General features: G+C 33.4%; 5 protein-coding genes and 1 pseudogene across 6 annotated transcripts; 2 read left to right on the top strand and 4 right to left on the bottom strand.

Moving 5' to 3' along the window:
• Nucleotides 1–309: 309 nt before the first annotated feature.
• Nucleotides 310–2,245, bottom strand: LOC17881848 (probable protein phosphatase 2C 54). Of its 2 annotated transcripts, none has more exons than XM_006289594.2 (4): nucleotides 2,009–2,241; nucleotides 1,036–1,514; nucleotides 769–917; nucleotides 310–652 (listed from the first exon to the last, which is right to left on the bottom strand). In XM_006289594.2, the coding sequence occupies exons 1-4, from the start codon at nucleotides 2,148–2,150 to the stop codon at nucleotides 529–531; spliced, it is 894 nt and encodes a 297-aa protein (XP_006289656.1). In that variant the 5' UTR covers nucleotides 2,151–2,241; the 3' UTR covers nucleotides 310–528. The 2 variants fall into 2 exon arrangements, with proteins under 2 accessions (XP_006289656.1, XP_023636776.1); XM_023781008.1 differs by having other exon boundaries at nucleotides 521–652; nucleotides 769–844; nucleotides 2,009–2,245.
• Nucleotides 2,246–6,147: 3,902 nt separating this feature from the next.
• On the bottom strand, nucleotides 6,148–9,957 carry LOC17881053 (long chain acyl-CoA synthetase 5). Its single transcript, XM_006290014.1, has 19 exons — nucleotides 9,803–9,957; nucleotides 9,501–9,564; nucleotides 9,327–9,416; nucleotides 9,166–9,222; nucleotides 9,033–9,081; nucleotides 8,872–8,948; nucleotides 8,748–8,787; nucleotides 8,566–8,660; nucleotides 8,280–8,447; nucleotides 8,076–8,186; nucleotides 7,898–7,985; nucleotides 7,721–7,787; nucleotides 7,564–7,639; nucleotides 7,378–7,495; nucleotides 7,059–7,304; nucleotides 6,813–6,952; nucleotides 6,487–6,669; nucleotides 6,290–6,409; nucleotides 6,148–6,204 (listed from the first exon to the last, which is right to left on the bottom strand). The coding sequence occupies exons 1-19, from the start codon at nucleotides 9,955–9,957 to the stop codon at nucleotides 6,148–6,150; spliced, it is 2,001 nt and encodes a 666-aa protein (XP_006290076.1).
• Nucleotides 9,958–10,964: 1,007 nt separating this feature from the next.
• On the bottom strand, nucleotides 10,965–12,495 carry LOC111830006 (annotated as a pseudogene).
• A 1,385-nt stretch (nucleotides 12,496–13,880) lies between these two features.
• LOC111830005 (uncharacterized protein At4g02000-like) lies at nucleotides 13,881–14,528 on the top strand. The gene is made up of 2 exons (XM_023780338.1): nucleotides 13,881–13,945; nucleotides 14,078–14,528. Exons 1-2 carry the CDS (start codon nucleotides 13,881–13,883, stop codon nucleotides 14,526–14,528), a joined length of 516 nt encoding a protein of 171 aa, XP_023636106.1.
• A 5,066-nt stretch (nucleotides 14,529–19,594) lies between these two features.
• On the bottom strand, nucleotides 19,595–20,349 carry LOC17884394 (probable thionin-2.4). Its single transcript, XM_006288812.2, has 3 exons — nucleotides 20,105–20,349; nucleotides 19,918–19,998; nucleotides 19,595–19,818 (listed from the first exon to the last, which is right to left on the bottom strand). Exons 1-3 carry the CDS (start codon nucleotides 20,331–20,333, stop codon nucleotides 19,718–19,720), a joined length of 411 nt encoding a protein of 136 aa, XP_006288874.1. The 5' UTR covers nucleotides 20,334–20,349; the 3' UTR covers nucleotides 19,595–19,717.
• A 3,361-nt stretch (nucleotides 20,350–23,710) lies between these two features.
• Nucleotides 23,711–24,064, top strand: LOC17884192. Its single transcript, XM_006289100.1, has one exon. The coding sequence runs from the start codon at nucleotides 23,711–23,713 to the stop codon at nucleotides 24,062–24,064; it is 354 nt and encodes a 117-aa protein (XP_006289162.1).
• Nucleotides 24,065–24,996: the final 932 nt, after the last annotated feature.

Below are 24,996 nucleotides of genomic sequence, written 5' to 3'. Positions count from 1 at the left end.
ATGAAGCATATATATATTGGTTCAACAAAAGTGATGCTAGAACGAATCCAAATCTAGCACTTGTTCAAACCGAATAGTCAGAAAATCCGAATTGGATATGTTACTTGACTCTCATTTTTTTGTAGTATTAATTCAAATATCAAAGAAACCTTTTGCTAACTGTTTTCTGCATTGTATATTTTTACATATCATTTTCTCAGCTACAATAGTGCTGTATACAAACTTTCTAATTCAATTCTAAAAGTTATATATATATATATAATACATTTAAATAAAAACTTGTCACCGAGGAGAATGACAAAGCAGGAGTACTGTGAGAAACAAACTCTCAAGCAAATTTCATATTAAAAAAAAAGTGAAAAACTACAGAAAGAAAAAAAACCAAAAAAAAAAAACTAATCGAATAACACAAAAAAAAAAAAGAAACAAATGATAGAAAAGAGGTTAAAATCGAAAAATTTAATTGAAAGACAAAACTAGTAATAATAATAATAATTTAGAATCGTGAACTAAGAAGAAAAAAAAAAACTAGGAAACTTTGGAGCTTCTGAGATCAATAACGATAACATTTATGTTTTCTTTGCTTCCCCTAGCAATTGCAAGCTCTGCTAGTATCACTGCTGCCTTCGTCGTGCTTGATTCACTTTCACATCTGCCATATAATATCAAACAAGGACAAAACAAAAACAAGTATCAGATTCTATATTAATTAGTCTTATAGGTATAGTAATTATGTTAATTCTACAATTACATAAGTTAGGCACTAACCCGTCTGGTACTTTGCCGTAGAGACAACGTTTGACAAGCTGATATGTGTCACTGTCGGAGACAACGTCCCAAAGGCCTTCACATGCAAGTACTATGAAATCGTCTATCTTTTTTCGTTTATGTATCTTCAAGATTTGATCCACACCATTCTAAAAAAATATATATATTACAAAAAATATTTTATAACGAAATAAAAAACCCTAGAAATATTACATTTTATAAATTATACAATTTAATGAGTTTAAATTGCAACAAAAAGTTAATTACCTTGTGATGATGAATATGGCAAAGAGGCAAAGCTACTCCGCCGTGAGAGTAAAGAACCACCCTTGCGCCACCGCGGCAGAGCACAATCACCTCATCTTTTCCTACAATTGTAACCACCGCTTCTCCCGCGGTGGTTCCAACTGTCCCCACCGTCTCGGAAAAACAAGATCTCATAACTTTGTTCCAGTCCGCGGCCACTCCACGGCCGTGGCATGCTTTCACCTCCTCCTTCACGAGCCGACGCAGCCTGTCCTCGAAGAATTTAGCCAGCCTAAGACCGTCAAAGATTCCGAAAATGTCGTAAGACGGTATCTCGTCGACGACGGTGGAAACAGCGGTTGTCATAGCTCTCTGCCGTCCCATGACTGAGACTACTCCATGTCCGGCGTTTGTTTTCCCGTCTTTATCGTTGATCGCCACGTCGGCCATAAGTGCATCGACAACAACGTGTGTTCCTCCTCCTGATGTCCCAACATCTCCTAAATACGTAGAAGATCATATTTTTTTTCTCTTCCTTCGTTTGAAGGTTTGAATAAAATATTCGATTGTGACAAAAAAAAAGTTTACACCAAAGTTATGTTTACTTTTATTTTGCTAAGATTCAAAAAATAAATTAAAAAGTAAATATGTTTTTTTAAGCATAAAATGTTTTCTCAAGTTATTAAACCAAAAACAAAATTTCATCTTAAAATAACCAAGAACACAAGTTATTAACTACTAGTTTAATTTTTAAATTTTTGTCTTAAGTTAATAACTAAGAAAAGATTTAGTCTTAGGTTCCATAAAAATATTCTTTAATAATTTATCATATATTTTTTTCTTGTTTTTAGAATGACATTTTAATTCTTATGACATGAAGATATATATCATAAAACAAAAAAAAAATAGTCTTGTGCTAAATTAGATTTCAAACACTCTTGATCAAAAACTAGAAATGAAGCAAAACTAGAGGCTTACATAACTAGTTACGTACCGTTATCTTGGATCTTTGGTAGCTTCACAGGTCTGTCCTCGCCACCGACGGTTAATCCCGGATCATCAGTAACTCTTACTCGCTTACTCTCGCTGCAGTCGCCATCTTCGGCCACTATGGGTATAGTAATGTCCGATTTCATGATATTTTTGATTCCACTAAAACCTTTCAAGAATTAACACATCCGTTGAAGTGAGCAAAGAAAAAAGTGATTTATATTACCTAACACATGCTTCTGTATATATACATATATATCTTGTCGTGTCTTTTTTTCTTTCTTTCTATTATATCTTATAACGACACAAATGAAAAAATAAAATAAAATAAACTAAATGACGGTCTAGAGATTGCCACTTCTGATACGTTTTTTTTGTGTGTGTGGAGTAAGAAAAGGATTTAAATAGAAAACGTAATCTAGACACCTTGGTAGACCGCATTGTTTGTGATTTATATATATGTGAAATGTGATGGCTATTTACTATTTAGATATCTTTGTTTTATACTTTGGTTTGTCTACTAGTCAAGTGGTCTGAGTCTGAGACTATATAAACACTTCTTTAACTCGAAACATTGGAGATCGAATCCATCGTCGAAGGGTCGGTGGGAACATTGCATATCTTTTAGCCATATCAGGCTAATGCAGTAATGCGTCGTCCACTATTATATTAGGCTAACAAATTTACAAATTTCGATTCCTATAAAAAGAAAAAAGGTAAAAATCGATTCCTATGTTCTTCTAACCAAATTTTTTTTATATATATGGAATTTGTGACACAATCAAAATTATTGTAGATATTAGAATCGTTACGTTTCTATACAACATTTAATTATAATCAAACAAGTATCGGGAAACTTACGTGTAAGTTTTATAATATTGTGAAATTTTTTGTTAAATGTTTTTAGAGATGATCATGCGTTTTCAGACATAAAAATATAACTTTGAGAAAGAAAAAAATTAAAGCTTAAAAGGGTTACATATACACATATAAATAAGTGACAAATATATACTACATAATACGTATGTATGGATATTACAAAATTCTGCAAGTCTCACTCAACTTACTACTTTATTTTTTAAAAAAGAGTTATAAAATTTATAATCAATTAACTTATTATAAACCAGTAAAACGTCGACGGTATATATAATAAATTTTATCAAAAATCTCTATTCTTACGATCTAAAAATATACAAAATACCCAAACGTTGTTGATTGAGCAAATACCCTTTTTTTTTTTTTCCATCAAACGTCGAATAATATAGTTTAACGCATTTATAATAAATATAAAGTATCATGGAAATAAACAAAAAGAAACATCATATGCATGCGAGTGAAGGTCCGTCCACTAACGGACACATATTACGAGCACAACGACACACGTCTGTTTGATAACTTGCATGCATATTTATTCTTCAACTTGCATATGTATTTCATAAAAGCTCTCAAATTAAAAAGAGAAACACACAAATAAAAGGAAGAAATAATGACAACAATGCTTAGTTTTATGAAACGGATAGGTACAAGATTTTTTATAAAAACCTTTCTTGGAATTTTCTCTTTTAAGGATTGCTACTTGGAATATATATATATATACAGCTAAGTATAATGATCCACCAGCAAATCCAAAATGCGTTTCTGTTGTCTTCGTTGGTCAACTTTGGCTCCGAATGGTAACCATACCGCACTACAAAACCGCACCGCAACAGTGTTGTAACAGTGTCAAAATATCTACATATACATATATATCTATATATTTTCGTTATTATTTGAACCGTACCGCACTTCTCCCGCAGTGAAAACCGCAGTTACCATTCGGACCCTTTATGCTAATAATATATATATGCACTAAAGTTGATTTTCTAAAAATCTTCAAACTACTTTTCTTTTTAAACAAAAAAGTTAGTATTCCCTCCGTTTGAAAATAGTTTTATTCTAATTTCTTTTTTTTTTTCAGTTTAGTTATGTTTTCATTATTAGTATCATTTTAATAAAAGAGTATCTTATATTTTTTTCATTAAATAAATAAGTATTAAATAAGCTTGAAATTATAATAGTTAAATTTATTGAATTTTTTAATGTAAAACAATCTAAAACGATAACTAATTTGAACGGAAGAAATTAAATATAGAAAATCATAATTTTATTTTCCTTTCATATAAACCTATTGATGAGTAGAAAAAAAAACACAATAGGTACCTAACCAATGAGCAAAACCTGTCGTTAGCACTATCTAACTTAAGTAAAAGTTGTAAATAAGATTGGTGTTCAGTATCTAATAATATTAAGAGTTTTCAGTTTTATATGTTCATGATCTGCTAATGGTTTACTTCAAAATGTCTCTATCACCTATCGTATTGGTTCGTTAGTTTGATCTGGTCCGGTCCGGTTTGCTGTAACACCAAATATGTAGATATCATATGACGTTTGTGTAGTAACGGTCACATAAACTGTTCATTGCTCAATTATGACATTCCACGTCACGTTTCCTCTCCAAAAGGGTTTTCTTACCCTGACTCTTTCCTTTTTGGTCTTATATTATGAAGAAAATATTTGTTTATTTATTTATTGATTGAAAGATATAAGACATTATAGTTACGATGAATAGATTCAGTTAACCAAATGGAAATGTATAAACAACAAGAATTGAATAAGTGTATATAGTGTATATATATATATATATACATGTATCTTGAGAACCGCTTCTACCTTAGACTTATCTGCCGCTTCGTTACATTGGTGCAGGATGTGTTTGTGGACTGAATCCAGCAAAACGTGATCCGATCCATAATAGATTATATCTTACTAATAGGTTACATGCACTATTTTGAAATCGTGGATCTTTCGTTAAATGATGTGAATTAGGGTTTAGTAGATATCGCTCCTGAAGCATACGTACGTGCTTATTTATCAATGTACCATTTGGCTCAAGTAATAAGTATCCTTTAACTGCTTTCGATACAAACGGGATGGTCGAGGTTCTAGAACCGTCAATTGGTCTGTCCACCAACTATTGGATGTGTTCAAATGGACAATTTTATTTATGTGATATATTTGGACGGTCATAATGAACATAGATCTAAAATATATCTATGTCCAATAAAAATCATGTCTATTTGGACATTCTAGTTTTACTTTTATTATTTCTGTTTCTCTTCATAAAATTTAAATTAGAACGTAAATTGTTTCGCCAAAAGCGCAAATTCACGTTTTTTCCAAAAAAATGCAAAATCATGTTTTTCCACCAACAACAAAAAATTACATTTTCCCACCAAAACTCAAAATCACATTGTTTCGCCAAAAAAACGCAAAATCACGTTTTCCCGCCAAAAACGAAAAATCAAGTTTTTTCGTCAATAAAAGAAAAAATTATGTTTTCCCGCCAAAAACGTAATTTTACGTTTTCATGAAAATGGAAATTTATAAATGTCAAAAATATTAGTTTGTAAATGATTTAGGTGTATTGTAGATCAATAATTAAATTAGTGTGACTAACATTAAGATTGAAAGTGCCTATTAGATGAAAGCATGTGTATTTTAGGCATTTTTAAAATCAAATCAACTCATCTAGATAAGAAATATAAAATTTAATTTTCTCCAAAATTAAAAACCTTAAGATTTTTTGAAAATTGGACTGTCCATTGTCCATATGGTTTTGTCTATCATATCCATAGACAAATGGTATTTTTGTCCAATTGGACAATCTTTTGTATGGGCGTGTCCATGGACCATCTATAATAGTCTAGACTGGACAAGCTCATGAACGGCCCGCCCAATTGATAGCTATAGATAGATTAATGATACATATCAAAGCCATTAAAGGTATTTTTGTTCTCTTTGTTTATATATATCAACGTGGACCGGATAAACGCATGGACGGCCCGCCTAATTGATAGCTATAGATGGATCAATGATACATATCAAAGCCATTAAAGATATTTTTGTTCTCTTTGTTTATAAATATTTCAACGTGTCCAACCAAGTTAATTTGGAACCATATGTGGAACTTTTCAAGGAAGTAAAAACTAAGACATGTTGTAGCATGTCGAGTTGCTATATATGTAACATCTCAAAATATCAACACAAACTTATTAAACTATGTCTTATGCAAAAGAAAGAATGAATTAGATAAGTAGAAGAAAACTACTGTCCGGAAGCTTGACCTTCCTTTGTTGTCTTGTACATTTCATCTATCACATTCTGTTTGAATAACACCAATAGAGGAAAACATTATGAGCTTCGTAAAGCCTAATGTGTTTTTAATATTATAATTACGGCCAATTACCTGATAATATTTGAGCAATTGAGGCCTCTTCTTTTTATAGGTCGGAGTAAGAAGGTCTCTTTCCATGTCGAAAGCCAGTGGTTCTAGATGAACAGCTTTAATGATCTCAAAGCCCTTTAACTACAAAAGCAGAGAGTTAAAAAAAACCAAAGAAAGTTCAAAATTAAAGAGGAGAAAGAGAACAAAAAGAAGAAAACCTTTTTCTCTTTGGCTATTTTAACGAGTTCGCCAAGTATGAATGCTTTTGCCTTGGCGTTTTGGCAGATGGAGTTGAAGTCTCCATTCACTCCATTCTCCGCGGCCCATCGTTCGAGAGTTTGTTGGGCCGGGTTAGTTATCGCGACCAGGAAGGACTCAAAGCTGTTTCCATACACCCATACCTATAAAGACAAACATATATAGGGATCAAGATATCTTGAAATTAGCAAGACATCGATCTGACTATACTTACTGCCAATTGGTTTTGACTTAGAAACTCGTGAAATATAACAACGATAGAAAGAAAGGCTACAATATAACTTACTGAATCAATAGCTTCTACTTGACTGTAGATATTTTCTATATTCTCAACTGCGACGTACTCTCCTTGCGCGAGTTTGAATATGTTCTTTTTCCGATCAATTATCTTCATGCTCCCATTTGGTTGCCACTCACCAACATCACCTGGTGAATACATAGTAAATTTAATAAGGTAAAGAAGAACTGACATTGACAATGATATAGCTAGCAAAGCAAAAAGATCAAAGATATGTGGTGTTTAATTAGTAACCTGTGTGCAACCATCCATCAATGAGAACCTCTTTTGTGAGATCTTCACGTTTGTAATACCCGGAAAACAAAGTTTTTCCACGGATGCAGATTTCGCCACGCGGAGTACTTCCAAGAGCATCGTAATTCATTTCCGGGATAGATTCAAGGCGTATATCTACGTTTGGAACGGGTGGACCAACCGTTCCAAGCATGTCTAGTTCATCAGGGAACGTTGCAAAAGTTCCAGCACAGCTCTCGGTTAGACCTACAGCCAAGAAAACAATCATAAGATAAGAGATTGTTATCTAATTGACTCTCTTTTGGGTATAGAGGTATACCATATCCTTGAAGAACATGACAACATGCCACAACTCTTAGAAATGATTCAATGTGACTAGCAAGAGGAGCTGCTCCAGATAGAATAATCCTCACATTGCCTCCAAGTCCTTGTTTAACCTTGAGAGAGATTACATAAAAGAGTTGAAGTCTCAAAATAGTTGCAGATATTTTTGGAGATTACTCACCTTGTTGAATACAAGTTTGTCACAAAATGGAGCAGCTGCCACATGAGACTGTCCCTTCTTCATATTTCCAAATTTACTGAAGAGGATTGAGTGAGTTAGTTAAATATCTACATGCATTTTAAGTTCAGGTTTTAAGTGACAAACAAAAAGGACTTACTAGGAAAAAGCAACATCAAACACCTTCTTTTTGAAGAAACCACCACCAGATAGTTTCTGCTGGAGTCCTGTTGGAGATAATAAATCACATATAAGTGGTTTAAAAGACGAAACCAAGTTTAGTAAATATGCTCTAACTGGATCAACATATGTTATACGAGAGCTCAGTAACAAATACCTGTATATACTCGATCTAGAACACGAGGAACGGCGCAAAAGATACTTGGTTTTAGCTCACCAAGGTCTTCAATCAACAACTTGACATCCTGAGGACATGATATAGAACTATTATACTCTTATACAAAATGAAAATTCATTTAGTTGGAAGATTAGATTTGAGTTATATACTCACTCACCCCTCGCCAGAAACCAATAGAACCACCTACTTGAATAACACATTCTTCGACAGCCCGGTCAAATACGTGCGCCAGAGGAAGATAAGAAATATACACATCCTTCTCAGATATCTGTTTTGATTTCCACAATTTAACACAACTAAAACTTCAACATTGTAGCTAGCTTCAGTGTAAATCATACCAAGTAAAAAAAAAAAAACTCACAGTTGCGTTAACACTCTCTAGGAAATGCATCACTCCAGTTGTTATAGTAACAATGCTTTCGTTCGAAATCATAACTCCCTTTGGATCACCAGTGGTTCCACTCGTATACATAATTGTGCATATGTCGCTTTCCTTTTTAATGGGGAGATCATATTGCTTACCTTCACCCTGTCATAGGTAACCACAATAAAAATATAGTTTATATGTTATATCATATTATATGTAATGATAATATTCTAGAATTAGAAGAAAGAAAAAAAAAAAAGCAAATGGAAAAGACTCCTACCAGCTTCAAGAACTCATCCCAAGAATGTATTATCAATCCTAATTTTTCAGCTTCTTCTTTTTGTTCCGGTTTGACACAGCCAAAGCTCACAACAGCTTCATTTTGTAACAAACTGATCATTAGTATCACAAGTATTATAAAACGAAAAAGATCGATGATTGGATCCACTTAGTATTACTCACTCTTCAGATATTTTGTTGAGTTTGGACAAGTCTTGAAAATCTGAAAGTTAAAAGGAATGAGAATATATACAAACTTACAAACAAAGTTATAGTACACTATAGATATATAATATGTGAAGGATACCTCAGGGATCTTCTTCTCCTCCACAAATGCAACTGATACCTCTGCGTGTGAAATAATAAATTCCACAGCACCAGCACCTATGTTAAGAAAACCGGATTGTGTTGATAATACAATAGAAGACTCTATAAAGATGATCATCAAAACACATGATAAGTATATACCTAATGTATCGTATAAAGGGACACAATAGAGGCCATTCGCATTACATGCCTGCATTAATTACAAGTGCACCATCAATCAAGTCATAGTAGACGAATATCAAAGGTATTAGCAGAGTTGAAAAGTTCCACATACCTCCATGCTTATGATCCACTCACAACAATTTATACCATAGATACCACATTTTTCTCCCTACATTTCCCAGATATATACATATAAGAGACAAACTTAAGGCACAATAAAATCACATTTAAAGATATATATAAGAACAAAACACGCAAATATGAATTTTTAACCTCCTGAATCCCACAACTACGTAGAGAATTTCCAAGTTTTATGACGATATCGTATACTTCTTTGTATGTTTTCCACACGTACTTCCCTGCCTAATAAGAAAAAAAATGAAACTATCAAATCAAAAACACAATATCTCACACTAAATTCCAAATAAATTAAATATAATACTACACCTTCCCATTCACAATCTCACGGCGACCAAGCATTCGATTGTTTGGATATTTCTCAACAGCCGTGCTACAAGATGAAACACAAGATCCATAATCCATACACGTACGTTTATAACAATCACATGCATGTTTCAATATGATAATTAATGCAACAATCATGGATCATATATTATTTTTTCATACGAACAAAACTTATTAGAAAAAAAAAAAACCCTTCAAAATATATAACAATGTAACAAGAAACCTAATCACACAAATACACATTTTTGGTCGGGAAAACATAAAAAAAGAAACGAGATTCAGACCGGAAAATATCCCAACAGCTGTGGATTCCGTCGATCGGATTAGGGAAACCGTTATTGGCGAAAGTACTACGATAGACAGGACCAACAGAAGGGTTTCCATCGGTGGCTTCCTTAGCTGCCTCGACCTCAAAGATGAATCTCTTCTGTGTCGTCATTTTTTGTTTCTCTCTAGCTCTCTCCTAGAAAGCAGAATTTTTATGTTTTAAGACAGATTGCTATATTTGTTTTAGGAAGCTTAAGTGTTTGAGTGAGGTCACGGCTTAAAAACCGGTAGGTTAAGAGCATCATCTCTAACTTCTACTCTAAATATAGAGTAGTAAAGTAATTAGTGTTTACGCTATTTTAAGAGTGATGATAACTTTTTTTCATTTACAAAGTGATTCTTCAAACTTTTATATGCTTTAGTTTTATACTTAAAACTTATATTAAAAGAATTTTAGTTATCTAGTTTATTAAATTTTATAATACTAAAGAAGACATATATTAAAAGCGTTTAATTATGGAGAAGAAAAATAAACTAAAGACGTTATTTTTGGAGTTCAGATATACTTTTGTTGAACTATTGTCAATGAAGTTGATTTAGATAAACAATTTAAACATATTACAGTAGTATTTTTTAAAATTGGAAATAACATGAATTTGTAAATTCATTGAACTATTTAAAATATTAAATAAATTGATAAATGTTCTATCTAAAGAAAAAAGTGTTAAAATATCTCCACGAGTGTCAAAATTATCAATCCTTACCCTAGCTAGTGGTTTTACTATTTGGATCTTAAAGAATTGGTGGGTTAAATAAGTTACTAGTCAAAATGGACTGATGAGGTCATGTGAGTTGGGTTAAGTTGATAGGTTGGCTAAGTAAGATTTAGGATATATAATATTGTATATAGACAACGTAGAAACAAGGCTAGTTCACTAGGCATATATCATGTATAGTGAGAAAACCTTAACACTACTGTTGTTAGTTAAGTAGCTGATACTATTATGATATGAGACCCGTATTGAAAGATCATTTTGATAACTAAAACAAAATGCATGTACACTTTAACATTTTTGTCGCATACACGACAATTATTGAAAACATGAAAAACAACAGTGTCAAAGATGAGTGTCCCTTCATCTCCGGTTGTTACTTGGTATCTTCATTGATGGATATGCTCTAAGCAGTTTCAACTATATTCATTGAGTTTTTGGTGCACACAGTAGAACATGCGTTGGCACAATTTGCAACTGCTTCACTCACGATTTCACTTGCATCTAGTCATCCAAACAAAATTTGAACGAATTGTTTTTTGTGGATAATTTAGAAACAAAAAAAGTTGATGATAGTAATAATATGTATGAGAAATTAGTTTTACCGGAGTTTTAGAAAGTGGTTAAAGCACCACACACAGACGATACATATCCATCATTGCAGCTGACAACAGTAACAGTACCTAAAGACAATAAATAATATACGTAAATAAAACAAACAATTAATTAGTGTTTTCGAGAATGTCACTTAAACTAGGTTCGGATCCGGGAAATAATTACATATATATAACCTTTAATAGATTAGAATATGTCACATTTTAATTTTATTGCAATGCATTTGATTACGGTGAATTATATATTTGTGTAATAAGTTTAAATAAAATAATAAACGAAAAAGCGAGTAAATAATAATACAATGAGTTTTGATACAATTAAAAAAAACAGTGAAAATTTCACAGCACGAAATAATAATTTTATCGACAAATTATTCAATTTGACCATTTTTATAGTAGAAGTATGAATATATGTAAAAATTACATACTTACAATATATTTTTTGAACGACCAACCGTAACAGAATTCATTTTTTAAAAAACATTATTCATAACTCTCTTTACCATTATAATTGTGATTTTAACAAACTACCAGCGAACTATCTAAAATTTACATAGTTTTATATATAATATATTTTATCAATAAAAATTATGTGTCCAAACAAAATATTTTTAGTATTTTAAATTCTAAATTTTTATATATTTGAACCTTTTAATTATAATATTTTGAAACTTTAAATTATGCTCATGTAACAAATGTTTTAATATTGGTCATACTTATACTGATTTTAAAATCATTGTCCAAAATATCTAACTGAGTGTAGTTGAGTATTATATCCGTTTTGAAAAATTCAAATTGCAACATATGCAAAAAAAAAAATTTATTAGTTATTTTTGTTATATAGAAAAATATCATAAATTAAAAATAATATCAAATAAAAGTTAAAGAAGAATAATAATTGATTTATTAGAGATTTATTAGGAAATCATAAAATTAGTTATGGAAGTAATGGAAGTAATATAATTTTAAAATTAGATATGGAAAGTATCCGATATATGTATCCAAACCCATTTTAATATCCAATTTTGAAGTATCTAATTGTTAAAATCGGGTTAATGTTTTAATTTTGACCCGACCCATATTATATTTTGTATTTCTCTTTTACTAATATAGAGATATATCCGTTAGGACATGTTGTACCAGTAATGATTTTGCAGCCACTGAGGCTTGCACACCTTTCTCTGGAACCTTTCACGGCGAGACAAGCATGATATAGAGGTCTTTAGGAGTGGTTTCAGGACAGCAGCTCTTTGCGTCAACTTGAATATGTGCCATGGACAAACTCATAACGAGCACACTCACAATCAAAGTTTTGCCTTCCATCTCTCTTTTCACTAGTTGTTTGATCCAAAATGTATATAAAGAGTTAGAATTAAGCTCGTATTGATGAAATGGTACTGTCGAGACAAGGGTCGCTTAAATAATAGTTTTGTGTTTCTTCGTTTAATTTTTTGCCAACTCTCTTCTAGTTTTGTAGATATTTATTTATTTACTAAAATCCAAAACGTTTGTTACAACGTGTTTTGTGTTTCATTTTTTTAATTTTAATTTTTTACCACTTTTCTGTTCTCAATTTCTATTTGAATTATTTTATATGATGGGACCGTATATAAATGCAGATAACTAAAAAGTAAACTTTTTTTTTTTTTTTTTTTTTTTTTTTTTTTTGATGTGGATTGAATTTTTTTTTTTATTGAGGAAAATATTTTGTGAGCTGCCTAATATTAAGAAATTGATAAATTTATTGTATTTTTCTAAAATGAAATAAATTGATAAAGTTTCTATCTAAGAAATTAAATAAGTGTTTAAATATTTCCACAACTGTCAAAAATGAACCAATCCTCGTAACGTGACTCATTAACCCTAATGGTTTTACTATTTGGATCTAAAATATTTGATGGGTTAAAATAAGTTATTAGTCGCTGGATTGATGTGTTATGTGAGTTGGGTTGTAATGGTTAATATTGATGTACGAATCATTAACACAAATGGTTATACTATTTGGATCTTAATGAGTTGATAGGTTGATGTACGAATCATTAACATTAACACTAATATTGATGCACCCCTTTATGTCAACGTATGTCCGCCTAAATAGCTAGTTTTCATTGTATGATTTTATCCCATTCATAATTATATTTGTAATAAAATAGAGCAAAAATAAATGAATTGTTGTCAAATATAACTGCTAATAATAATAATATAAATTAAAGCATTTTAATGGAATTTTATAAGTTTAGGGTGGAAACTAATATTTTGGAGTTTTGATTTGGTTAAGTCTTAAGTTAAATTAAGTAGCTTATACTATCAAGATATGAGATACGCAGCAACAAAGCTAGTTCACTATGCAATATCATATATAGTGAGAATTAAGTAGCTTATACACTATCAAGATATCATATGAGATCGATCCTTATTGAAACACCATTTCGATAACTAAAAAGAATAAGATGAAATCTCATGATTCAGTGTTAAAAAAAAAAAACTAAAACTAATAACTAATAAATGAGGGAGAACTTATGTAAACCGGGAATATCTCTGTTTTCGCCGGATTTGTGAGAATATTTTCTGTTTTTATCACTTTTGTGACAAAATCTTTTAAGATCTTTTGAATTTTTACCCTAATCTGTTGTGTTCTTGAGAGCCGCCGTTGAACATACTGGTGAATTCGTTCAAGTTATCTACTTTTTCAGCCGTTAAGTGCACCCATGGAGTATGAGTTGGATAAAGCTTTGAAAGACATGTCGATCGAGGATGATAAACCAATCGTGCTGCAAAACCTTCCGCAATTCAGCTCTTTTTTGCGAAATAAGAGTAGTATCATTGGTCGCCTACTATGTCCTGAGAATCAGAAGATGTCTGATTTGATTCATGAAATGCCTCGCTTGTAACGTGTGTATAACAGAGCTAGAGGAATAGCTTTAACAAAGGATCAGTTTCAGTTCTTCTTTGATTCAGAGTCCGAGTTAACTACGGTTCTAGAGACCGGTGCTTGGACTTTTAATGATTGGAGTATTACATTGGAGCGTTGGGTGGAGAAGCCGCCGGATGATTATTTGAAAATAATTCCAATTTGGATCCGATTACGCAACATTCCGGTGAATTTCAACACAGCTGATACAATTAAGGAAATTGCTGCGCATATTGGGCAAGTTTCTCTTGTTGCCTTTGATCCCTTGAAACCGTTGAGTAAGGGTTATGTCAGGGTTAAAGTTCTTTTCGACGTAAACAAACCACTAAAGAACTTTAGAGAACTTCAGATTCCATCTGGAGAGGTGATTAACATTGGAGTGGAGTATGAGAGGATTCGCCGTCGTTGCTACCAGTGTCAACGATTAACTCATGACAGAGAGTGATGTCCATTTAATCCCTCAAACCGGCAAACTGTTGCTACGGGAGGTATTAAACTGGTCATACCAAGTCGTTTAGTCCCGAAAATAAGTAAGGATGATCCTCTGTTTCGAGTTTTGACTGATGCCGATGTTGGAATTGATCCGATATCTGGTAAGCCAAAAATTGCCAAAGAAGTTTTAGATGAGATGAGGCAATACTTGTCAGTTGCAGATCCACAGTTGCGAAAGATTCATGTTGAACGTGTTAGGAAGTCAGTTTGGGATTTGGAGGGTGATACCAATGGTCAACAGACTATTCTTCGTCTTGAAGCTCCAACAAAGTTTACCACAGAGGTTAATCAAGGGAAATGTTTGGTGTTTAATTTTGAAGGAGCTAGTTCTACGGCAAACTCGGGTGAGGATTGTGTCAACAAAGCTATTCGTTCTGGTAAAGCGATGTCTCGGCTTTCTCAGCCAGTGAAGTCTCGTTCTGCAACCTATGCTACTGCTTCTCAGAATAATTTTGGTTCTGCGGAGTTGAGAGCAAGTTTTTCAGCTGGTTCAAATGGAGTGCACCCAAAACAGTTGTCGAAACGTAAAAGACCAAATCAATGGAGGCGTAAAGCTCAGAAGTTAAGGGAAGGTGCAGTCACAAGTCAGCCTGCTGATAATAAGGAGATGGAGGAGGTGTCATCTTCTAAAAGGAAAGCTGTTGCAGAAGATCAAATAACATCTAAAGTCGCTAAGCGCATTGAGGATAAGGTGGTTCCACATGAGGAACCGCCGAATCAATTATGAGCTTTGTGAGCTGGAATTGTCAAGGTTTGGGGGGCAACTTGACAATTCCTATTCTACGGAAAATTCGTCGTGAACATTTTCCGGATTTTCTGTTCCTCCTGCAGACGAAGAACTCCAGTGATCACGTGGTGAAGTTACAACAGTCCTTGGGTTACGATCATGCATACATGGTGGATCTGGTGGGTTTAAGTGGAGGCTTAGCGTTGTTTTGGAAAGCGTCTTATACGGTTGAGGTCCTTAGTGCTGATTCCCGTATCATTGACATTCAGATTAAGCTAGGCTCGGTATCTTTCTTCGTATCATGTGTTTATGGTGATCCAGTGACACATCGTCGACAAGTTGTTTGGGATAGGCTTATAGGCCTAGGAGTGTCCAGAGATGAACCATGGTTAGTCTTGGGAGATCTTAACGAAATCATGGACAACTCAGAGAAGTTAGGAGGACCAACACGGGCAGAATCATCCTTCTTTCCTTTTAGGAATATGATTCATGATTGCCGTCTACGGGAGGTCCCTAGCATTGGTAATAAATTCTCATGGGCTGGGGAACGTAATCAGGTTTGGGTGCAGTGTAGGCTCGATAGGGCTCTCGGAAACACAGCTTGGTTTCATCTCTTCCCAAGGGTTCAAACTGAGTATTTGGAAAGAATTGGTTCTGATCATCGTCCTATCATCACAAGGTTTGTGAATGAAAACATTTCAAAACAAGGCAGGTTTATGTTTCAGAAAAGATGGGTATCGAAACCGGATTTTGCGGCGATAATGAGAGATGGTTGGAATAAAGGGACAACCTTGAATAATTACTCCTTAATGAGCCGTATTGCGGACTGCAGAAAGGCTATATCTCTTTGGAAGCAAGCGACTAACCAAAACTCTCAAGAAAATATTTCACGGCTGCTCAATGAGCTTGAAATAGAAGGAGCTAAACTAAGACCGGATTTTCAGTTATTAAAAAATCTACGGTGGCAATTAGTTGAAGCTTATCATGAGGAAGAACTCTTTTGGAAGCAGCAGAGTAAAGAAAAATGGTTGCGAGAAGGTGACAGGAACACTAGGTTTTTCCATGGGAGTGTAAAGCAACGTCGAGTTCAGAATAGAATCCTTTCACTAATCAATGACATGGGTGTTGAACAGTTTTCTGAAGGCTCCAAAGGGGAAGTGGCTGTTGATTATTTTCGCAAAATGTTTTCAAGTTCCTCTCCACCCCTAATTTCTGAGGCTTTGGATGGTTTACTCCCACGGGTTTCAGCTCAGATGAATTCTGCTTTGATAAGTGAGGAGATTAAAGCGGCGGTGTTTAGTATTAGAGGTGACAGTACTCCGGGAGCTGATGGCATGACGGGGAATTTTTATCAATCTTTTTGGGATATTGTTGGGTCTCAAGTCATCTCTTAGGTGCAACAGTTTTTTGAATCAGGTTCCTTACCGTCTGAGTGGAACTTTACACAGATTTGTTTAATCCCAAAGAAGGTAAATCCATCAAAGATGACTGATCTCCGGCCTATTAGTCTCTGCTCGGTTCTGTACAAGGTTGTCTCCAAGGTTTTGTGTAATCGGTTAAAGCTCATATTACCTTCTATTATCTCAGACACACAAGGAGCTTTTGTATCAGGACGGTTGATCTCTGACAATATTTTACTTGCACATGAACTGATTCATGCCTTGAAAACTAATAGTAGTTGTGATGAAGATTTCATGGCTATCAAGACGGATATGTCTAAAGCTTATGACCGTGTTGAATGGGCCTTCTTAGAAGAATTACTTATACGGTTAGGTTTTGATATCAAGTGGGTGAAATGGATAATGAGTTGTGTTACCTCGGTGTCTTACTCTGTTCTTATTAATGGCGCTTCATATGGATATATTCAACCTCAAAGGGGACTAAGGCAGGGGGATCCGCTATCCCCGTTCCTCTTTATCCTCTGTGCAGAGGCGTTAGTGCATATCATGAATAAAGCTGAGCTTGACGGTCGTTTAACAGGAATGAAACCTTCACCTTCCTGTCCATCGATTCAACATTTGCTTTTTGCGGACGATAGTTTGTTCTTATGTCAAGCAACCTTCAAAGAGTGCACTGAATTTTTAAAATGTCTGGAACTGTATGGTAAAGCATCGGGGCAGGAGATTAATTTCCAGAAATCTGCTATCACTTTTGGGAAGAAACTCGACCCTTATATGAGACGGGTACTGGGACTTGTCTTAGGTATTGAACAAGAAGGTGGAGATGGTAAGTACTTGGGACTTCCCGAATGCTTTAGTGGATCAAAGAGAGACCTTCTCAGCTTTATCACGGATAGATTGAAGTCAAGACTTAGTGGCTGGTTTGAAAAGACACTCTCCTTGGGAGGGAAGGAAGTTTTGTTAAAATCCATTGCCATGGCTCTTCCTGTTTATGCAATGTCTTGCTTTAAGTTGACTAAACATCAATGTAAGCAAATTACAAGTGCCATGATGCAATTTTGGTGGAATGCCCAAGAGGAGAAAAATAAGATGCATTGGGTTGCTTGGAAGAAAGTTTGTAGATCAAAGGAAAGAGGAGGATTGGGATTTCGTGATATTGGTTGGTTTAACCAAGCATTGCTTGCAAAACAGGCATGGAGGCTTTTAAACTCTCCATCGTCTTTATTAGCCAAGGTTTATAAAGCAATCTATTATCCAAACAGAACCTTCTTAGAGGCTAAAATGGGTTATCGACCATCGTATGCGTGGCGCAGTATAATTTTTGGTCGAGAAATGCTGGAAAAAGGAGTGATGAAATCGATTGGAGATGGCAAATCTACGAGTGTGTGGCTTGATAAATGGATTTTTGATGAGCTTCCTCGGCGTCCAGTTAATAAGGAGATCTTCATGGATTTGAACCTGAAAGTTTGTTCTCTTATAAACATGGATGGTTCATGGGATATCCCTCGACTTCACTCGCTTTTCTTGCCTATTGATGTGACTCGCATTTGTTCCTTCCCGCCTGCAATTAATCTCCAGGATAGTTATGTTTGGGCTTTCACAGTGAATGGCCAATATTCAGTAAAGAATGGGTACTGGTTTTTAAACCGCGAGGCTGAGGCCTTGGAACAATCAACGGATCATGAGCTCCATATAAACAAGATCAAAAGTCGGGTGTGGAATATTCCCACTGAACAGAAAATTCGTATGTTCTTATGGAGAGCTCTTTCGGGTGCATTAGCAGTTGCTGAGTGTTTGCGCTCTCATGGTCTTCATGTTAACCCGATGTGCCAAATCTGTGGTATAGAAGAAGAATCGGTTCCGCACGTTCTGTTTCGATGCACTGTCGCAAGGCAGATTTGGTCTTCTAATTTTCTCCCACTGCCGGTGAATGGGTTTTCATTGAGTTTTCCAGAAAACTTAGATCATCTCCTTAGTTTAATGGATAGAATGGATTTACCGGCGCCTCAACGAGCTGCGATTCCATGGGTTCTTTGGGAGACGTGGAAGGCACGAAATAGTTTTATTTTTGCAGGACAAGCTCAGAATCACAACATTTTGTTAGCTAAGGCTCTCAATGAGGCCGAGGAATGGTTCTTGCAGCAAAACCTCCATAATGTGGACAGAGATGTTGGGGGTATACGAGCTAATTCGTTTTCACATCGATGGATTAAGCCTGCAGTTGGAAGATTAAAATGTAATGTTCACTGTTCTTGGAAGACTGATCATGATTTTTGTGGAGGAGCTTGGATAATTCGTAACCATCTTGGTGATGTGTTGTTTCACGCACGGGATGCTTTCCTGCCTCGTACAAATCGAATTGCTGCAGAGCTTAGTTGTATTCTCTGGTGTTTGCAAAGCATTAAGGATCTTCGTATTCTTTCATGTGAGGTTTGGTCGGACTGCAAAGCTGCTCTTGAAGCACTGGCGTCTCCGAAAGCCTGGCCCAAATACCATTCTCTTTTGGACAAGATCTTTGGGGTTCTTAATTCAATGAGTGAGATCTCCTTTCAAGTGTCTGCTGTCAAGGCAAATGGTTTGGTGAGAGATATTGCGCAGAGTGTTACCAGAGATGGTCGACTCACTTCCTATGTTGCTTTAGGTGGACCTTCGTGGCTGCATGAGAAGATTATCCAAGAGAAACGAGCAAGCTTATAGTAGTTGGAATCTCTTGTTTTATTATTGGTTTTATTAGTCTGTTTCAACATTTTTGGTTTAATAAAATCGTATGATTCAGTGTTAAAAAAAAAAAAAAAAGAATAAGATGAGAAAACAAACATATTATTTATTTTTTAAAAGATAACATGCAAGGCATATACAATCTAGAGATTGATAACCTTTAACGCACGTACATAAACTAGCATGAGAGTTTTAACATTTTTGTCATATACACGACAATTATTGAAAACATGAAAACAACAGTGTGAAAGATGAGTGTCTCTTCATACGTGGTATCTTGATCATGGATATAGTTCACTAGGCATTTTCAACTGCACTCACTGAGCTGCTTTTGGTGCACACCATAGAACAAGCGTTGGTACATTTTTCAACTGCTCCTTTCACGGTTTCACTTGCATCTAATCATTCAAACAAAATTTGAACTGATTATATTTCGATTATTAAAAAAAAAAAAAAAATGATTGTAGTAATAAAATTGATTGGTAAACTAGTTTTACCAGAATTTTGGAGAGTGGTTAAAGTACCGCACACAGAGGACACACACCCAATTTTGCAGTATTCGCCGACATTATCAGTACCTTAAGACAATAATTCAAAACACATAAAAAAAAAATTGAAATCTTGTTCCTTCGTGAAACAAATAACATACGTAAAAAAAAACAAAATATTAATCAATTTATTTACTTGTGTTTTCGAGAATGTCCTTTGAATATCCGTTAGGACATGTTGTACCAGTAATGATTTTGCAGCCACTAAGCTTTGCACACTTTCCTATGGGAAATCCTACTATGCAACAAGATTTATAGAAATTTCTACTAGTGATGGATGGACAGCAACTCTTTGCGTCAACTTGAATTTGTGCCATGAACAGACTCATAACAAGGACACTCACAATCAAAGTTTTGCCTTCCATCTTTCTTTTGATTGGTTGTTTGATCGCAAAATGTATGTAGAGAGTTAAAGAAGCTTGTATTGATGAAATGGTGATGAGACAAGGGTCGCTTAAATACTAGTTGGTCTTGAATTAGCAACCACGTATAAGGCTATCACATGGCTACATAGACTGTACACGCTGGGTCTCACAAAACATACGAACGTGTTTTGTGTTTCTTCGTTTAAATTATTAGCCAACTCTCTTGTAATTTTGTAGATATTGATTTAGTTACTATATACTAAAATCCAAAACGTTTGTACAACGTGTTTTGTGTTTCATTGTTTAATTTTTGTTTACCACTTTTTTGTTCTTTGAATTATTATATGTTGGGACCTGACCATATGAAATGCATAACATCGAAAAGTAAAATTTGTTATGTAGATTGCATTTTTGTTGAGCAAAATATTTTGTTTGTTGCCTAATATGAGGAAACAAAAAGAGTTCTTGAAATAATACAAGCTAAGCTAACCATATGATCTAGAAAACGAGAAATAGAAAATATATAGTGAGACCAGTTCAGCACAATATATCATAAACATGTATTTGAATCAATGCTTAAGTGATTAAGTGAATTAACTAAGAGACAAACTTATTAATCCTCGACCATTCTTATTCTTATTGATGGTCTCTTAACAAATCATTATTGACGGTCTTTATATAAAAGTTATTTCTTAACAAATCTTAGCTCTAAAATTTGTTAAGAGACCCTCAACAATGATGGTTTTAGGGAATTAGATAATTTTTTCATGACATATACATAATTTCACAATTTTTTTGAAAGAATACAACTTCACATTTTCCTGTCAAAAAAATGTGAATACGTTTTTCCATAAAAAATGTTATTTGGTAATTTTAATACCAAATATATAGATTCATAATCCAAAAACATAATTTCATAGTTTTTTCGCCAAAAAAAAAACATAATTCCGTAGTTTTCCCTCAAAAACACGAATTCATATTCTGTTTTGATATGGCCTTTTACTTCATAAAAGTAAATGACCAATTTCTACAATTTTTTGTCAATAAGCTTTCTGGGCCAAAGATTGAAACTTGGTAGTTGGCATGATAGGAACAGAAGAATCACTGAGGACTAGGATGGTATACTGTGCCATCAGGCCCATCACTAGCTTTACCCATTTGTAAGAAGTTTTCCTTATAAGATTTTGGTGCATTGAATCAATCATACAACGCGTAAGGGTTTATGAAAGCGTCTCTTCGATAGCAGAAATTACTCTTATATTTACAAGCCGATTTATTAATAATTAAATTATATCATTATCCAGTTACGTTTTTTTTCTTCTTTTTCTTAATTAGAAGACAATTTTTGAGAAATATCCCTTTTGGTGTAATTATTTTTAAAAATACCCCTCTTTCTATCCATTTTCAAAAATACCCATTTTCAAATATGAAAAATTATAAACTTTTATATGGTTGATAAGGTGCATCAAGATCATCATTACTATGAGGAGACTAAAACCAAATATTTATAAGGGTTTAAAAGGTTGTAAACGGCATTTATAAGGTTTTTATAAGGTTTTTAAAAGGTATTTATAAGGGTTTTAAATGATTTTAAAAGGTATTTATACGATATTTATGAAATATATATATATATATATATATATATATATATAAATTTACACATATATGAAGATAATTTGTGTCTATAAATATAAGGTTACACATATTGTTTTGATAAATTTTAAATTTGATAGTGACTTTTTGATAAAATTAGAAAGAGAGGTATTTTTAAAAAGTGGTATTGGAAAATGGGTATTTTTGAAATTCCCCCCAATTAGAATCCAATTATCAAAAATACAAATAATTATTATGTTATGAATTATGTTAAGAACAAATTCAATGATTGGAGTATCGCATTGCAATAAGGTTCCAGTTTTTGTTTGTTTTCCGGTTGATATATTATACTTACAAATGTTTGACATTATACGGCTAATCATTTTGAGGTTTGAAATTATATCTAAGAAGACTACGTAAAACTACAACTTCCAATTGTAATATAACTAACAAGAATGATCAAGATTATTAAATAAATGAAAAAATGAATAATTGAGTTCTTTCAAACTGGAACATTTAGTTTATTATAGAATCTAATGATATGATCATTAACAAAAAATTAAATAATAAGGTAGGTTGGTAGTTGGTACAATTACAAATGAAATTTGCCAGGATTTATTTAACACGGTTTTGGTTTGGTTCAAAGATCCAACTAATCAGACAGAACATGTGCTTACGTTACAATGTCTTCTTCTTACAATAATATTTTTTTACTAGTAATTTTAATATAAAATATTTGAAATCTACGTAAATAATAATAGAAATATCTAGACGCCAAAAAAAAAAAATGATCAGAAATTCAGAATTGGTACCACACTCATCCTATGCAAAATATAGGACGATTGGTTATTTGGTTTGTTGATTTAAGTTTAATTTATTCCATTCATGATATTGATAGCAAATACCATTCATACTCAATCTCATTATATGAACTTAGAATTTCAGGTTTTGTTATGATTACGACTAAACCTATATATATTGAGTATGAAAATCTATGATTTTTTTACATATAATTTAATACATATGCAAATTATCGGAAAATAACCTTTTCTAAATCTATAAATAGTTTTATATTGTTGGTTATTATTTCGACGGTCGATCTCTTGGTTGATCTCGAATTTCCCATACATGTAGAGTCATTACGTCATAGTTCTGTGTAATATGAACACGTAAAATTATAGTTTGTTAGCGTGGTGAGGTGATAGTAATACCATTAATCGTTAATAGATATGGCTACATTTTATAAGTAGTTAACAGTTTTTCATTCTATGTAGACTATATTTACCAAAAAAAAATCTATGTAGACTATATCTAATTATACTCAATCTCATTATAATATGTACACGTAAAAAATATTGTTTTGATCGCACCACGCAACTCACTGTTACTATGTACGTACGTAATCTATTATGCATGGATCAACTGCTGTGAGTTGTGACTTTGATAAGTTTAAACGGCGCCCTCACCATTTCAAACCTAAAACTAAATTAAAAACCAACTAATATAATCTAGCAGCTTAATTACAATAGGAGTCAACGATCTCTCTCTCTCTCCCTCTTCCTCTCTTTGTTCATAACGCATATTATATATAATACCTTAATGGCTCCATGATACTTCAAGATCCAAATCAAACTACACAGAAGAGAAACAAAGGAAGAAGAACAAGAGGAAAGGTTTCTTTTTTTCTTGGGTGTATCTATCCCAAGTTTCCTTTTTTGTTATCTTTCTCCTTTATTTTTTTTGTGTGTACGTGGGTATTAAAACTCCATTATAAAGTGATCATAATGGGAAACTGTTTAGTCGGAAGAAACAATGAAAAAGTTGCTGATCATCAAGAAGAAGAAGAGAAATATGAAGAAGAAGTGACGAAGAAAGATTACAAAAGCAAAGATCGGAAAGTGAAGATTGTTCTAACGAGAGATGAGTTAGAGAAACTCATATTTTTCCAAATTAACGCAGACAAAGGAGGAGATTGTACTTTGGCTTCTTTTGGAGATTTTCTTAGAGAACTTGAGGCGGAAAGATTGGCCGGAGAGGCCGCGGCTGCGGCTGTCGAAGAAGAGAAATCTCGCCGGAAGTTATGTCGGAAGTGGAAACCATCGTTGAAGAGTGTCATTGAATGGCCTGAAGAAGTATAGTTCTCATTTTCTTATATATTATTCAAGGTTTTAAAAATTTCTTATTTTCAAAAAATAAAAGAAAAGGATTTTATTTTTGGGACTATATTATTGCCTGTTTTTTTTTTCCGAACTTTTTCCCAAGATTTTTTTTTTTTTTTTTTTGTGTGTCTTAGATCTTGGGTGTTTGAAATGGGCAATGGTGTATTACCAAAATATTATCCAAAAAAAAAAAAAATCTATTTTTATAATTTCAAATGTCTCATGACAAATAAAATTCATTGTTTCGAGTCAAAACACTTTGCTTTCAAGTTTGTCTTTCTCTCGTGTGTGTAAGCTATTATTTAATACGTTCATATCCTTTCTCTGTGTGTATCTTTTGAACTATATGAGAATGTTAAACGAAAACAAAGTTTTTTTTAATATCACACATTCCCTAACCACTACATTAACATAGTTTTGGTAATTGTATATATTCTTGTTGTAAAAAGAACACACACATAGAAATTGTTATAATTGCCCTAGTAAAGTCTTGCTGGATCTATATCATCGTACGTAGATCATCGTATGGACAAGAGAAACATGTACCAATTCATCGGAACGTCAGTTTCTGGAGCTGCCACTGACACTACTTCTACTTGGCATGTAAGATTACGTGGTCGTCGTAGCCAATCCACTGGCCTTCTTGCTAAAACACTAAAAGACTATACATTATTTTTCAAAAAGCAATAATAATTTAGTGTGTTATTCTAGAACTCCAATTTTATTTATCTCTAGTCATTTCCATGACAAGAGTGTGTCTAGTTGGCATGTGGCAGACCAACTAAAGATTTGTCAGTTGACCGGATATTTTTAACACATGATAGGTTGGTTAGGTTAGTTTTTGATTGGAAAATCTTGTCTCCAAAATAATATAACGATACACATTGGGTTAAGTATTAACTGGACAACAT

The sequence above is a fragment of the Capsella rubella genome, unplaced genomic scaffold, assembly GCF_000375325.1.
Source record: "Capsella rubella cultivar Monte Gargano unplaced genomic scaffold, Caprub1_0 scaffold_6, whole genome shotgun sequence".
Classification (NCBI taxonomy): Eukaryota; Viridiplantae; Streptophyta; class Magnoliopsida; order Brassicales; family Brassicaceae; genus Capsella; species Capsella rubella.
Note: the sequence above shows the minus strand (reverse complement) of the source record. Positions and strands in the feature narration are given on the sequence as shown.